This window comes from Ananas comosus, linkage group 4, assembly GCF_001540865.1.
Source record: "Ananas comosus cultivar F153 linkage group 4, ASM154086v1, whole genome shotgun sequence".
Classification (NCBI taxonomy): domain Eukaryota; kingdom Viridiplantae; phylum Streptophyta; class Magnoliopsida; order Poales; family Bromeliaceae; genus Ananas; species Ananas comosus.
In genome coordinates, this window is record NC_033624.1 from 2,456,120 (window position 1) to 2,473,344 (window position 17,225).

General features: G+C 32.1%; 1 protein-coding gene across 2 annotated transcripts; it reads right to left on the reverse strand.

Moving 5' to 3' along the window:
• On the reverse strand, positions 2,557 to 4,349 carry LOC109709711 (trihelix transcription factor ASIL2-like). 2 transcript variants are annotated; one of them, XM_020232039.1, is made up of 2 exons: positions 3,693 to 4,349; positions 2,557 to 3,117 (listed from the first exon to the last, which is right to left on the reverse strand). In XM_020232039.1, exons 1-2 carry the CDS (start codon positions 4,233 to 4,235, stop codon positions 2,743 to 2,745), a joined length of 918 nt encoding a protein of 305 aa, XP_020087628.1. In that variant the 5' UTR covers positions 4,236 to 4,349; the 3' UTR covers positions 2,557 to 2,742. The 2 variants fall into 2 exon arrangements, with proteins under 2 accessions (XP_020087628.1, XP_020087627.1); XM_020232038.1 differs by having other exon boundaries at positions 2,557 to 3,120.

Below are 17,225 nucleotides of genomic sequence, written 5' to 3' on the forward strand. Positions count from 1 at the left end.
TTTCTCTCCCGAGCCGGAGAATTAGGTGGGTTGGTGAAAGAGAGGCGGTAANTTTTTTTTTTTTTTTTTTTTTTTTTTTGGGATCTGCTTTTGTTGGTGGAAGCTCAACTGCTACAGTGTGATTGCAGATAGTGGGAGAAGCTCAAACAAAAAACGACTGCTTTTATTTCCCTTTCGATTCGAATCTTTCCCTTTCTTAAGAAAAGATGAAAATTGGATAGAAATTTTTAGCTGAGATCTACTTTGGTTGGCACCTCAGAAATTTTTAAACTCTCAACATTATGCGCCACGTCAGCGGAGCATCGCTATGCTTACCCAGAGTCTCCCCAGCAATTCTTCTTGTAAATTTTTCTCTACCGTCAAATTTTTACAGACTCTACTCTCCGAAGCATCTCCATAATTTTCTCAACGGTTTCATTTAAAATATTTTATCGAAAGTTTTAAAATATACTTTTGTTGTTTTAGCATCCGAAGTGTCATTTTAACTTTTTTACTTTACATTATAAATGTTTTTGAAAGTTCCCAAGTCGATTAAATTAGAAATAAAAAGCGAACAAAACAAACCTTTAGTCCCAATGCCTAACGCGGTTGACTTAATTAGAAAGTAGATTAGATGGCCTGTCAATAACTTTCGCAAAAATTTCCTCAATCTTAATGAAAAAGATAATATTGAGAAATATTAATTAGGTCAGGAGTTGTTAAGGGAGCTTGTCAAGCTAATCAATTAATCCTTTATCTTAATTAGCTTGTTTGTTGTTAATTAAGAAACTTTTAGGCAAAAGAGAGTAGAATATAGAAAGTAATCCTTTCTACTTTTTTATGGAAAAGGTGGAGATGCTTGGTACTTCATTTTCTCACTTTGGTTGCTGTTTTTGTATCCTTTAATATGCGCCTTGGTTTAAAATTTTATTATCAAGACTTTTAAATTTAAACGTACCAATTTTAGTTCATTAAATGTGTTTTCGCGACACTAAATATGTCTATTTTGAAAACCAGTAATTTTTCGACATCTTATCATATCTAAGTATTCATTAGAAATTCAGCAGTATTTTTCCTCAAATACTTAATGCTTGGATCGTAATTAAGTTTTCAAAACTTATAATTTTGTTTTTAAAAAGCTTAAGTTATTAGAAAGATATCATTAATTTAATTAAAGCGTACAAAAATATTGTCCATGATTCTCGATTGTGATTCAATCCAATTCAGTCTCCTGTCATTTCGGATCCAATCTTCTGTTGTTTTGAACATAATTCGATTCAAATTGACTTCTCATCACGAGGCAGAATGCTGCTCCTTTTAAGTCGACAATATACGCTTTAATATTGTGGATTATATTTATTATTATAACACCATATATAATAATCAAATATTGAAAAAGCTGCAATTAATATATATCGGACAAGAACTTTATATTATATCAATCTTATTTAGTTACGTAAAATGACGAAGAATCTAGTGAAAAGTAAAATATCAACTTCATATTAAATGATATAAAACAAAAAATGCGGCTCTTTGTTTTGTGCCATATGAAAACATTCGATAGAATGTTAATATTTTACTTTTCACTAGATTCTTCGTCATTTTANTTTGTTAGGATTCAAGACAGGGCTGTGCACGGAAACAAAATTAAAAAAAAAAGGGACAAACATAGAAAATGCAGTATTCTATATTCCGAAAAAAAAAAAAAAACTACTATTAAAGAAAGTTGCATATTTTTATGTTAATTTAGAACTATATTTAGGTGCAATGTATATGCGTAGAAAAAGTAAAAAGTACAGGGATGAACTTGTAATAAGGAAAAATTATAGGGACTATCCATATATTTACTCAGCTTCGTACTTTTGTTGTCGATGAACCATTTGGTCGGCTCATTTGGCGTTATTAACTGTCCAAGTTTAGTTTTTTGTCCAATTGTGCAAGACCCCGGCCATTATAGATGAGGGAAGGGGCACTTGGAGATCACGTGACAAAGATGGGGCCCACGTGTGTTTGTTGTGTGATTAAGACCCTAAACCCTAAATCCTGAACGTGACGTCCCCGATCAATAAAATTATTTTTTTTAAATTCATTGATGCAATTATAATTAATAAAAAAATATTTTAATTATATTATTTTTTTCTTAAGAGAAAATATATGATCGACTTATTGTTACCTAAGTGTGATATTATAGACATTCTCTGATTGCAGAGAGTGTACATGTGACCTACGGATTTAACTGCAGAAGATGCTTCACAACTATGCGAGTGAAACTGCTCGCACCCAGATTTTTTTTTTTTAAAAAAAAAACCTTCTCCCTGAGCCCTCATTGATTTAATTTATCGTACGAAGATATATACGCTCATTACTGACTCAGTTGTCACACCTTTGTCCAGGTACCTAGCTAATAATTGAATAACAATGGCTTTAAGATGATTTAATAGTTTAATCAAGTAGCAGTCACATCACTAATTCACTTAAAACAAGTAATTAGAGCTTGAAGAGTCACTTGATTGAAACAGAAATTAAAGATTAATGCCTTTATTAATTGTTAGCGCTTAATATGTAAAGCAATTCAGATAAAATGAATTGGTCTTTTTCTTAATTTTTTGGATCAGAAGTTTTTATCTCGAAACTAAGTGGATTCCACTTATTATAGTAACAAGCTTATCATACATGCACTACGAACCATGCATGTTGGTTTTTTTGGCTATGCTTTTATTTGTGTTACATTTAGTTAGTTCCAGAAGAGCATATAACTGGTAATCAAATATTACCACAATTCTTAGCAAAGAGTCTAGCAATTTGCAGCTGGGTACTGGCAATGATCTCAGTTCTCTTCAAATCCATCTCTCCTCGCTTCGCCTCCGCCTCGGCCCTGATCATCTCTACTTCCCTCATCGCCTCCATTCTCGCATGCTCCACCTTCAGCACGACCTCCGCGAAGTACTGTATGCTCCGTATCACCTCCGACATCACGTCTTTTTGCTCTTTTCTCCTCTTCCTCTTTCTATTGTTTTTCGCCGTTTCGCGCTTTTCGCGTGATCCATCATCATTCGATTGTGTACTATTGCCCTGCACCTCCTTGTTGTTAGTGGCCTCATTTCCGTTTTCCTTGGCCGGTGTGTCTCCACATTCACCCTGCTGTTAAGGGGAAAGTTACGTACTAAATTACACACATCCAAATATTTTGATGTAACTTTTGCAATCGGGGCATGCTAAGAAACTAGAACTAAATCTTTGTGTGCAAAAATTTTCTATGAAACTAACGGCTCCAGTATATCATATCCTACTTTTGATGAACAAGGAGATCATTTTGATTGCAAAAAAATTACATTATACTCTCATCTATTGGCTGGATCCTACAATTTAACACAATGATATAATTATAAAACATTTGCAAATCAATGAAAGTACATATAGAATACAGCTAACTATCAGTAAATACGTACAAATATGAAAAATTATGCAAAACTTCGAATCTTCTCGCCACAGTGATATCAAAATTCGTGATTTTTTTAATTCACTAAAGTATTATATGAAAAATAATTGTAGCTAAAAGTAAAAGCAGCATTAAAATAGATTGCGAAACTCAGCAGGGTCTTGTATTAACCCGACATGGCTCGGCCCTTATCTGAATTTGTAACTGTATCGCGCCGTGCTGTACCGTACTGTATGATTAAATTCACACGAGAACGCGATGTTGAACAACGCACCTCTACTATTACGGCGTCCCCGTCGGCCTTCGGCAGTGACACCTCACCAGCTGGCGCTACTGCCGCCGCAGCCGACTGCTCATGTTGCTCCTCAGACTCGAGGCCGATCATCGCCTCCGCCGCAGCGCCGACCCCCCGACACCGGACCAAACCGTCCAGCCGGTGAAACAAGGGCCACTTGGACCCCCCGACCACCGCGGGTCTCACCGCCGCCTCCGAGCGATACCGCTTCTTCATCGACTCCACCTTGTTCTTGCACTGCGTGGCCGTCTTCGGCCCCTTGCAACTCCGATCCCCGGCGCGGCACGACACGGCGCGCGCCACGTCCTCCCAGTCGTGGCCCTTCAGCTTGGCCCGGTTCCGGAGCGCCCATTTCGCCTCGTACGCGTCCAGCAGCGCCGCCACCGCCGCGTCGCTCCACTCGTCCCTCTTCCCCGGCCGTGCCGCCAACTCCTCTTTATTATTATTATTATTATTATTACTACTACTACTAATCCACAACAACTCTTTTTCCTCCTTTGCTCTACTCCCCTTCTCTTCCATTATTATTCAATTCTCTCCATTAGTTATTTACATTTACATTTTATTTTTTTCTTTTTGTTGGAGGTCGTAGTAGTAGTGGTGGTGGTGGTGGTGACCGGTTCATCAATAACATTATTATTATTATTATTATTATTATTATTATTATTATTATTATTGGCATGCGTCGTCACGGGCATCATCGAGCTTTTAGTTTGGTAACTTTTTTGAGGGTGTTGTTTTAGCCGTGAAATATGCGGTTAGTTGTGACTTGTGAGTGGGCTCGTGGTGGGTGCGGTGTCAGGCGTGCCCATTTGGCCGTTAGCGTGGAAACAATGAGAAAGTATATATTCCCCGTTCTATCGAGTAATAGTGTTTTTTTTTTTTTTTTTTTTTTTGAAAAAAGATAACTCACCATCCGCTTTATTTATTACAATAATAAATTAGACTACATGAGTGAGACAACGTGAGTATCGAGAGTATAAAACATAAAACTTAGGGAAAATAAAAATCGTCAACGGCTTAGTTGAGAGTTGCTTTCAAAACTTCGTAAACTACTTCACCTGCACGGCTGCATATATGATCTGCGCATATAATAGCACAATTGGATAAGAATTTAATAGTTAGTATATCAAATTTTAAATTTTAAATTTAATTATTTTATATTTTTGTTTAAATTTATTTTACAAATGACGGAATTTTCTTTAGGAAAAAAAGATTGTAGAGATTTAAATAAAAAAATTATCTGATAATTTTAGATTAAACAAGCATTTAAACATTTTTGTTCAATATTTAAAGAATACTAATTTTATATAGTTTATTACATCGGCCCAAAAATTCCCTTTTCACTTGTCAAAATTGATTAGTTTGCAATGTAGAATTTTTCAATCGAAATCTTAGAAGCAGAAAATGTTTAAATTTTTATTTTTCTTGTTACCAAATTTTTTTTAAAAAAAAACATTATAAGCGGTCGACGTTTCCTTTCTTAACTGTTTTATTTATAAATCTATCTAAAAATAATTAAAAAATAGCAATAATGACAAAGGATGCTTAATTTATTACCAAATTCCTATAGCTCAAGAGTGTTATATAACTATTTGCCAATAGATCAACTGCGTATAAAAATCATTTTTAAAAATTTTGAAAAAATGGATACATTTTAAAAATTGTTTAGAAAATATTGTAAGGATTATTTGCTCTAATACAGCTTGCTATGCACCCTAGAATCTAAAATACTATAATCGAAAGAAAAAAAAAATAACTAAATTAATATTTTATTAATCAAAACACCTAATACAACCCGTCTATTATTGAAGAAGCTCCCTAATTAACCCCAGCTTCATTAATTCTGCTTGGCTATATATATATGACTACACATATGGCCGTAATCTACTCAAAATTTTAAAAATTAATACAAGTTTATAAACCAACTAATCGTATCATTGTATAATTCAACTTCAAATGAAGTCATTTCTATATAAAATATAGAATCCAGCTACTATTCTTTTAGGAGGAGCGTAGGCCTTCGTCCTTTTAAGTTGTTTTAGATAATAGGGATTCCGATTCGATGATTGGAATCATTAAAGTTATTTTAGAGTATTTAAAGTATTTAGAAACCAAATTTTATAGGTTTTAAAAATTATTTACATAGTGATCAAATGATTAAAAAATTGACAGCTTTTGATAGTCTGTTTGAGCAGTTTGTTTGTTTAACGGTGTAGAGCAATCCAAACCGCTCCGCTTAAATTTTTGATAAAATTTTTTTTATACTACTTATATAAAGTTTGATAATTCTCATTATGAATTGAGAAAATCTAATATCTATTTTCACAAGGTTATTTATTTTTTATCGTTCATTTTTTGGCTCTTTGATGGATTTGACAGTAACTTTTAAAATTTATGAATTTAGTTTCTAAACACTTTAAATACTTTAGATCAACTTTAATGGTTTCAATTATCGATTCGAAATTTTTACCATCTAAAACGACTTTGGAGGACCTCCGTTCTCTTAAAAGTATAATAACTAAACTCATAAAATATATATCTCTAATCAAATATTGAATTAAGGCTTAGTTTGGTATTGAGGTCTATCTAATGCTATTAGATAAAGGCTTAGTTTGGTATTGAGACCTATCTAACGCTATTAGATAAAATAGAGTTGTGGAAAAAGCATATTGGAATATGCTTCTGCGTTCTCCGGTGAGACCGCAGAAAATATATCGTAACTGATTCATCGCGATATGCGGAACGTAATATTACGTACGGAAACTCTAACTAAGTTTGGATTACTACTTGTAATAGAAAAACCTGAGAAGAAGAAGCCATAGATGGACTTTCTCACCGCACGTAACGCAATCTCCCTACAATTTCAAATAAAGACTAATTCTAACTAAGTTTGGATTACTACTTGTAATAGAAAAACCTGAGAAGAAGAAGCCATGGATGGATTGAGTAGGAAAGTGGGGCGACGGTGGGGTGGCCAGGAATCAATATCTGTGGGTGGGCTAACCACTAGAGGTAGATGGTGGGATGGAAGTCAGTGGTGGTTTGATGTTCATTTTTCTTTTCCTTTTTCCTTTTTTTCTTTTTTTTTTTTCAGTTGGTTGCCGAAAGTGCGCACCAGAGGAGAGCATCTAAATTTGGTCCCCCACAGTCTGTCTTTTCGTTAGAAACTCTCGAGTGGTAAAAAATTTGATGGTTGGTATCCGAAGTTATTAGTTCGAATCCTAACTGATTCATATTTTTAATTAAATTTATTTATAAATGAAATAAACGAAGCGAACAGCATGCTAGTTGGGCTGTCAACGGATCGAACACGAGCGAGATTGGCTCAAGAGGTCTCCTCGTGGTTCGGCTTGAGCTCGTGGCGAGTTGGAAAAGCCTAGCTCGTGATCAATTATGATCGCATTGTTAATTTAATAAGCTAGCTCGTGTTCAGCTCGTTAGTTCGATTAGTTTACTGAATCGAGCTAGCTTATATATGGCTCGAATTATTTACAATTTGAAATTTAAATCTCAAGTTGATTATTTTGAAAAATATATATTATTTTTTTTGCACGAAAAATTTAAATGAAAATTTTGTTTTTTGTATGTGTAATTGCATATATAAATATAATACATGTAAAACTTGTAGATATACAATATATGAATTTTAGTTATATCGAATTGAACATAATTGAGCAAATTTCAGCGCGTGTTTAGCTCGTTAAGATAGCAACCTGAAAAATTCAACTTATGTTCAGCTTATCTATTAAACGAGCAATTCAATTTTGAGCTTACTTCGAACCAAAATTGACGTGCGAACAGCAAGGTGAATTGGCAGTCTATGTATTAGAAAAGCAGTACTGATTTGACTTTAAGTAAAGAGCACAAAAAAAAAAAAATGAAATAACCTTTTAATGTTTTGTTGAGCTATTTATGTATTGAACATGGAAGGTAGTATTACTCATGCGCTGAGTCAAATTTGTTATGATAAAATGATAGTGTGCTACTAGTTTTTTTAAAAAAATAAATTTAATTGAAGATATGAAATAATTAAATTTTGAATTTAAAATTTCGAATACCAATCCATCAAGTTTAGAATATTGAAGATGGTAGGAAGTTGTTTAAGTTTATCAGAATATTGATAATAAAATGCAATAAATAACTACGTTTCTAACTTAGAATTTCGAATACCGATCATTAAATTTTTTACAATTTGCGTTAGGAATATGCCTTTTTTTTTTATGTGCTCATAAGATGCAGATAAGCATTTTTGCGTTCCATCAGTAATACAACTTGTAGGTTCTGCACAACCCATCTCCATGGGATTGTTGATTTGTTAACAAACCACTATAATACATGTGGGGAAAAAAAAAAAAAAGAAAAAAAGGAAGCCTCTCTAAAAAGCAACAGTTAAATTAATGGGTAAATTTCAAATACCATTTATATGATTTCGCATTTTCTCACTTTAGTATTCTGTGATTTAAAATATATCAATTTAGTATCTTGTGGTTTTATTTTTCTCTTTTCGTCAGTTCTTTCGTTAACATTTTGTTAAATTATATATAAAAAACTTTAGATACCTCACTTAGGTTTATCGAATATTCACTTTACTAATTTAACAAAAAAAATGGTAGATGGAATAATAAAAAGAGAAAAAAAAACCACGGGAGTACTAAATTAATACACTTTTAACTATAGAATATTAAAATAAAAAAGTACGAAGGAGTGGTATTTGAAGTTTTCTCTAAATTAATTGCAGGGAGGCTTTATAAATTTTGTTCCAATTAATGAATAGGAAAAATGATGACGGGCTTTTTTGGGGCCGGGTCTTCGGATCTAGCCTCCAAAACCCAAAAGTCCAAGAATTCACTATTGTAGCCATTGATATGATTACTTTAAGTTAATTTCTGACTATTATTTTTAGGGTAACAACCCTAACCCCCCAAAAAAAAAGAAAAACTGGAAAAAAAATCTTTTAAGGTTCCTAGGGTTCGTAGGTTTAACAGGATGATTTCATTGTTGATGAGAGGCAGGATCGTTCCATACACAAAAATTCTATATGCGCATACCTACCGGAAACTTTTTCGTGCACAATCTCTATAATAGGAGAAGAAGAGAACGTAAAATTATGAAATTATGAACCGATTGTTTCAAAGTAGATGATGGGAGAGCACACAAATCAATCCAACGTTTTCAGCAAAAATTGTGTTTCTAAGGCACATTAAATTTTCCGTCTAGCTATAAAATTACCAAAAACCAAGATATATATAAATTTTTAAAAAAAGTTCACATAACTCAAAAGGAGGATAAATTCAAAACAAAAAAATGGGAGTTTGCAGCCAGCACTAGCTCTTGATAGTACTGACTGTCTTTTGATCTCAGCGAGCGAGAAAAGACCTTCTTCATCATCTTTGATGTCCAATGTTGCATTGTCTGAAACAAGAAGCTAATTGCTTGGGTGAAAGCAGACTAGGGTAAAAACCTCCAAATAAGTCCCCGTGATTAAGAATGATCGGAAGTTCTGATTCATCGAGATTGTAGTGAAGCGGCGTTAAGAGTGATTTCGAAGAATCCTTGCTAGTATCATAGCAGATCCACTTACTGAGCTTAAAAATTTTAGGCCGGTGGTTTAGTCCAACGAGTTATTACATCAACTGAAAAGATCGTAGACTCGTTACGACCACCATTCGTCCGTTGAGATACAATGGCCTTCCGGATGGGGTCATGTCCAGATTCTTAGAAACCATTCGCCCTCGCTCGCTGCGACCTGCTATGTCACGCACCTCAAGTACACCTGCAGCAGTTTATTACATCAACTGAAAAGATCGTAGACTCATTACAACCACCATTCGTCCATCGAGATACAATGGCCTGCCGGATGGGGTCGTGTCCAGATTCTTAGAAACCATTCGCCCTGGCTCGCTGCGACCTGCTATGTCACGCACCTCAAGTACACCTGCAGCAGCCCACCAGGGACCTACATGGCTTTGAGAAAAAGAGAGCCTGAAGTGCTTGTATCTTTTGCTCGAGGGACAAAAGCCTGAAGCGACAAAGTGACTGCACTTTCCAAAGGGAGGAGGAGTGCTTAGAAGTATTATCAGAGTCGATTCACCAGCCGAAAGCATGTGATAAGTTTTGGCTGAGCCAGAGTCGATGAATGATAGGGTAAGTCAAAATGAGAATGACAAAGGCTAGTGAGATAAATCTCACATCGTCTAGTGATAAAGGTTAGCAAGATAAGTTTCACATCGTCTAGTAATTTTGAGTTGGACTGTATATGTTTAGGACTGACGAAAACGTTAGAACCTAAACAGGAGGGGCCGGTGGTTTGAGCCTAACAAATTATTATTGTTAGTGGGTCGGATGGTTACAATGCTAATTACGTTATTCTCCTTATTCTTGCTGTACCCGAGTAGCAGAATCCCAAGTTTTAGGTCAGCTCCCATCCGACGATAATGAAGATTACGATTACGAGAAAGTATACATCGCTCACCGCTCTGAACCACAGCTTGGATACACAGCTGAACCTACCGGCGGCCTTCGTCGACAGCTATGAAGAATCTCTTGAATGATTTCATAAGGCAGTTCATTCCTCTTACTTCTCATAAAAACTATTTTCTTATCCGTGTAGGGGTGAGCTTGTATTATATATGTTTTTTTTTTTTTGAGAGAGAGATAGGTAGCACACTACCCGCTTCGTTTATTTCATTTATAAATAAATTTAGCTAGAAATGTAAATCAACTAGAATTCGAATTTGGGACCTCGGATACCAATCATCACGCCCTTTTCACTTGCACTCGGGACGGTCGGTTTGTAATTTATATGTTCGCCTTTGTTTCTAGTTCTGTTTCAAAAAAAATGTACCATTTTTTTTTTTTGAATCCTATCTTTCTTTTGCTGGGAAACAAAGACATAATATAATAGGTAAAGGTGTAACCACGTAATATTTTTCTTGCAAAATTTTCGCAGAGCCCCTGAAACATATATGCATGTGAATTTAAAAAGATTTGTTTCGTTTTTTGTTTTTTTTTTTTTTTTTTTCCGGGTGAATATGAACTTGGCTATTGGGAAGTAGAAGGAAAAAAAGATCCTAAATTAATTGAATCAGATCTTTCTCCTACCGTGAAAAAAAAAAGACATAATATAGGTAAAGGATGAGCCATCAAAATCAGTAAATGAGATCGTACAAATAAAAAATAAAAAATCTTGATCTTTTCTCTTTGTCAAAAAATAATCAAAAGCAGAATGCTTGATGTCCGCAAGTAACCACTCAATTTTTTTTTTCTCTCTTTTTGTAAAGGCCCTAAAACATACATGCACGTGAATATAAATAAGAGAGTCGTGAACTCGTGATCACTAAAAAATTATATAAATATAGAGAGTAGGGCTACTATACTTTTATGAGTATTGGAGCCTTCGTACTCATAAATTATTTTCGATGATGGAGCTTTCGAATCGACGATCCACTCTATTAAATATGCTCTACAGTATTTGAAACTTTTAGAAAATAAATTTCATGAATTTTCAAAATCATAATAAAGTCCATCAAGCGAGCATAAAATGAAAGGTCAAATTTGAATGACGCCCTAAAAATGAATGATGGGATCCTTCAATTTAAGATCGAAGTTATTGATCTTTATCTAGATAGTGAATAGAATTTTCTATCAAAAATTCAACAAATTTTAATTTTTTTACACCGTTAAACTAGCAAGTATTCCATATCGACTGTTAAAAATTGTTAATTTTGTGACTTTTTGATCGTAAGGTAAATGATATCGAAAAATTATAAAATTTAATTTCTAGAAGTTTTAAATGCTGTAAATAACGTTTAACGGTATGGATCATCGATTCGAAAGCTCTATCATCGAAAACGACTTATCGTACTCATAAGAGTATAGTAGCCGAACTCTCTCTCTCTCTCTCTCTCTCTCTCTCTCTCTCTCTCTATATATATATAGGATATATATATATATATATATATATATATATAAAATTGTCATGTCATGCATGTATCCTCAAACTTTAAATTAATTTCATAGTTTGGCATGCAAAGATGTGTTAAATGGTTGGGATTTCAATTTTTATATTAGGACTTACAATTAATATGGGTATAAACATAACTAATTCTACTATAAACAGATCAAAATTTACTAAATCTAGTCAAAATCTTCGTCAATAAATAACTCTGAGTTTGTGTGTCAATATCAAAATGAGCTCTACTTAAAATATTATTTACGAGTTAACAATGAAATGATTTTTAAATATATTAATAAACTTAGTCCATCAAAAAGGACATAAAAGCCAGATTTGATTTGAGGATGAAGGCGACAATTTCTCATGAGGTTCAATGTATCCTTATATGAAAAGAACCAAAATTATATGAGATTAAAAAAAAGCAACTTAACTCAAAAAGAAATTATATTCCATTATGATTTTAAAATTAATTGTGCTACTTAAAATTAACAAAGGGTTACTTAATTACTTGCTCTGTCCTTCTCAAGGTGAATAAATTTTTGGATTATATTCTCACACCTTGAATGCACCACCAATTGGAAGGATATATATATNTCTCCTATAAAACATAGTGATATTTTATGTAACTTTCCATCATGTTAATAGTTTTATTTGCAGGCTGATCGATTGGCCTATACTTATCTACTACATACTACTGCTACGTACTACGCACATAGATACAATATGTAAAAGAGAGAGAAAATAAAGGAAGGATATATATATATATATATATATATATATATATATATATATATATATATATATAGTTCGGCTATTATACTCTTATGAGTACTATCGCCTTCGTATTCATAAGTTGCTTTCGATGATAGAGCTTTCAAATTGACGATCCATACTATTAAACATTATTTAAAAATTTTTAGAAATCAAATTTTATAATTTTTCAATATCATTTACCCTACGATAAACAAATTAATAATTTTTAACGGCCGATATGAGATATTTGATAATTTAACGGTAAAAAAGAATCAGAATAGGTTGAATTTTTTGATAGAAAATTCTATTCACTACCTAAATAAAGATCAAAAATTCCGATCTTAAACTGAAGGGTCGATAATCCGTTTTTAAGATGTCATTCAATTTTAACCGTTCATTTTATACCCGCTTGATGGACTTTATAAGGATTTTGAAAAATTACGAAATTTATTTTCTAGAAGCTTCAAATACTCTAGATTATTTGTAACGGTGTGGATCGTCGATTCGAAAAGCGCAACATTGAAAACAACTTATGAGTACAAAGGGCTCTATACTCATAAAAATATAGTAACCCTACTCTATATATTTATATACTACATATTGATTTGATAAAAAACGACTCACGATTATACTTAACATCTTAGTCTACATTTACGACAAATATGAAAGATCGATATTGTGTAAACGTTTACGATAAACACGAAAGATCGAAATGAAAGACATATATATAATTTCAATTAATATGCAAGATAATTAGAGATGAGGAGGTAATCTTTAGCGTAATTTATTAAATAAATGTTGCAAGTGGGGATCGAACCCACGGTCCTCTGGAACAAGGAGATCTAAGAAGTAACTACATATGGTTTGTATCATGTTATCTAAAGAATTAATTTGATAAAAACGATGCAAACATACATTCAACATCTCTCTCTATGTGGATGATAGATTAAAAAGTGCGTAGAGTGCTTTTATATATGAAGTAGGAGTTGAGATTTAATTATTTACATCCTTCTTTATTTGTTAGCGGCCAATGATTAGCCCTACATACTTAACCCTACAAGAATATATAGGTGTGAATTTTGTAAAGAAAATATATAGGATCTTTTAGAAAAGCTTTCTTATAAACTATTGATATGTTGACTAATCTGTATCATATTTTACATTGCGTGCACAAATTAATTAAAAATTTTCATCTATCAATCGTCTACAAGAATAATTTATTGAGTAATCAGTTTCAGTGTTATTGCGTGTGGTTCAGCTTTTCAAATAAAGCTTGCATAAGATGGTTGATAGAGATGTAAGTGCATTGAACCTTCGAAATGAGACACACAAAGGGAAGAGTACGTGCCAAGTGTTAACGTTAATTTTCGTGCTGGATTTGACATTAATGTTTTTGCATGCTTGGAACTTGTATATTTTAAGTAAATCTCAGATATATACTAAGCTAGACGTAACGCCTGCTTTCTTGGTCAATAATGAAAATAGCAAACCCACGAGCACTTTTATAGAGAATTAAAAAAAAAAAAATTTGCAAAGAGAATGGGGCCATACCTTTTTGACTTTGTTTAAATTATTCCTAATTTTAACAACCCTTCACCTTTGAAGGTAAAATGCTCGTAATTAAATAAAAAAAATATATTGAAAATGGAAAATATACAGAATCTTTTAGAAAAGCTTTTTTATAAACTATTGATATATTGACTTATCTGTTTGATATTTTACATTGCATGCACGAATCAATTCAAAGTTTTTACTTATAAGTCGTCTATAAAAATAATTTATTGAGTAATTAGTTTCAGCATTTTTGTGTGTGGTTCGGCTTTTCAAATAAAGCTTACATAAGATAGTTGATGGAGATAGCAAGTGCATTGAACCTACGAAAATGAGACGCACAAAGGGAAGAGGACGTGCTAAGTGTTAATGTTAATTTTTGTGATGGATTTGACATTAATGTTGTTGCATGCTTCGAACTTATATATTTTAAGTAAACTAATCTCAGATATATACTAAGCTAGACGTAACGCCTGCTTACTTGGTCAATAACGAAAATAGTAAACCCACGAGCACTTTTATAGAGAATAAAAAAAAGAGAAATTGCAAAGAGATTTAGGGCCAAACCTTTTTGAATTGTTTAAATTATTCCTAATTTTAACAACTTTTTATTTGACTATAGACGAATTCGGGACGTAAGCAAGGAATTGGCCGAGTTTTGCCGCTTTTAGTGACTTGATTTTCAGTGAGTACTATAACAGAATTAGATTATAGGAACACATGTTTGGAACACTTTTGTGTATGCCAAAACTTTAAAAAAAATCTATTAATGTCTAAATACTGAACACGGTGTTATCTCAACCCCTGTAGCTAAATTCATTTGCTAAATAAATAAAGCGAGTGGCATGCGATCTTTTTGTCAAAAAAAAAAAAAAAAAACCCATCACCTTTGTCCATAAAACGCTCATAATTAAGCAGAAAAAAAATACTGAAAACGGAAAATATTTTAAATTTTTTAGAATGTTATCGTTATATATTATTATATATTATTAATTAATGCGTCAGTAATTTTATATAATATTTTTTTAACTATGTATAGTAATGTATAAAAATAAAAATAATAATATGAGAAACTCGTTACATATATTATACTCTATTAAACCGCAACCTCATGGGTTCGAAAAATCTCAATTCATCTCTCAAAATAAAAATAAAAAAAAGTTCAGTTGGCTTGTTGCTTATTTTCAGTTCGAATATTATCTAGATTGTGTTATGCTTGTAATTATTCGGGGCTTATATTTTTTGAAACTCAAATTTAAATTGAAAAATTGTTTGATTGTGGGGTCTGTTAGTTTTTTATTAGATTTATAGTAGAATACTAGTTAAATTATAATAAATATTTAAATTTATTAGAGCAAATTAATTTGAATTTAGATATTAATTAGAATATAATTTGTAATTTATATTAGGATTAGGGCATATTGCATCCTATGCATTGTATAATCATGGATGACGGATTAACTACGTGTGAGTTTAGCCCTTTGAGTGGTGAGAGAAACTTGGTTTTTAATTTGGCACCTGGTGTACGGGTGCTAGAGCTCGGATTCAAGTTACTCTTGTATATATAATTTTTTTTAATTAATAAATTTTATTTTATCTGTATTTTTTATTCAGTTTTTTTTTTTTTTATGATTGTGTCAATAATAGTTTCGCCTAAGAAAACGTATTTCTGGTAAAAATCAAATTAACGCTTCCGTTGTAAAATCCCAACAATTAGTACCAGAACGAACAGATAAACAATAGTCGATATCAGAACAGATTATGAATTCTCAAAATCTGTTATCAGGACGAGTACAGCATTCCCAACTGACCCTATATATGGATAACTTACTATAATAAAAAATAAATAGCTAAATTGCACTTCTAGTCCTCAAACTTTATAATGCATGATATTTTAGTTTCTTATTATATTTTTTATCTCAAATTTTTTAAATTATTGTAATTAATTTTATCCTATAATCTAATTTAATTGACTGAATATTGATATTTCGCCGGTGTAGTAATATGTGGCATCTTACAATCTAATTTAATTGACAGTGGCAAAAGATTTGGTTGTTGGTATCCGAGGTCCCATGATCAAATCCTACTTGATTCACATTTTCAGCTAAGTTTATTTCTAAATGAAATAAAAGAAGCGGGTAGCGTGCTATTTATCTCTCTAAAAAAAAAAAGTAATTAGCACGTTATCAAATATAATACTGTCATATCAGTACTAGATTAACAACACATCATTTTTTAATCAACCAAATATAAACAGTAAAATTTAATTATAATAATTTAAATAGTCTGAGATAAAAATTATAATAAACTAAAATTTCGGGACCAAAGCATAGCTTGCTTCAAAGTTTGGAAAATAAAAATGTAATCTAACCTAAATAGATAAGCTCAAAATATAATATTATAACATAGACTCGTGTCTAACATAACTAATTACCCAATGCGTTGTTTTATTTTGGTGCTTTAATTTCCTACACAACCATTATTATTATTTTTTTTTCCTTTTTGGTGTTTTTTATCCAATTTACTTAATACGTTTTCCCAAATTCTAGTTAATTAATAAATTTCACCCTTTTTTGAAGCTTTTTTTTTTGAGAGATAGATAGCACACTACCCGCTTCATTTATTTCATTTAGAAATAAACTTAGCTAGAAATGTGAATCAACTAGGATTCGAACTTAGGTCTCGGGTATCAGCTACCAAGCTCTTTGCCACTTGCTCTAGGGACGGTCGGTCTTTTTTGAAGCTTTTTAGCAATGCTATTTGTATACCTAAGTGTAGAGATTACACCTCACTCATTACTCTTATTTTTCACTAATCTTATTTTTGGTTTAAACTAAAAAACTATTTGGGTTTAAGTAATGCTTCATGAACACTCCTTAAATTAGGTATGAATATTTAATCTTACACTCTATTCATTCAAAAATTCATTCTCCTCTCCAGTCTAATTACTCTTTCTTTTATTTAAATTTTTGTGAATCTAGGATGAAAAAAAAAATTGAAATTTACATTTATTTATAGGTGTATTGGTAACATTTTTCTTAATATTTTTGTAATCTCTAGAATGATGGAAGCGTAATATTTACACCGATATATAGTTGAACATGTCACATTTTTTCTTTTATTTGGTTAAAGATGTACATAACTTATTTAAACTGTGGACCATTTTAATTTGGCTATTAAATTTTTAAAATTTTGATTTTACTATCTAATATTTTAATTTGTTTGATTTAAGTCAGTCAATGGTACTTTGA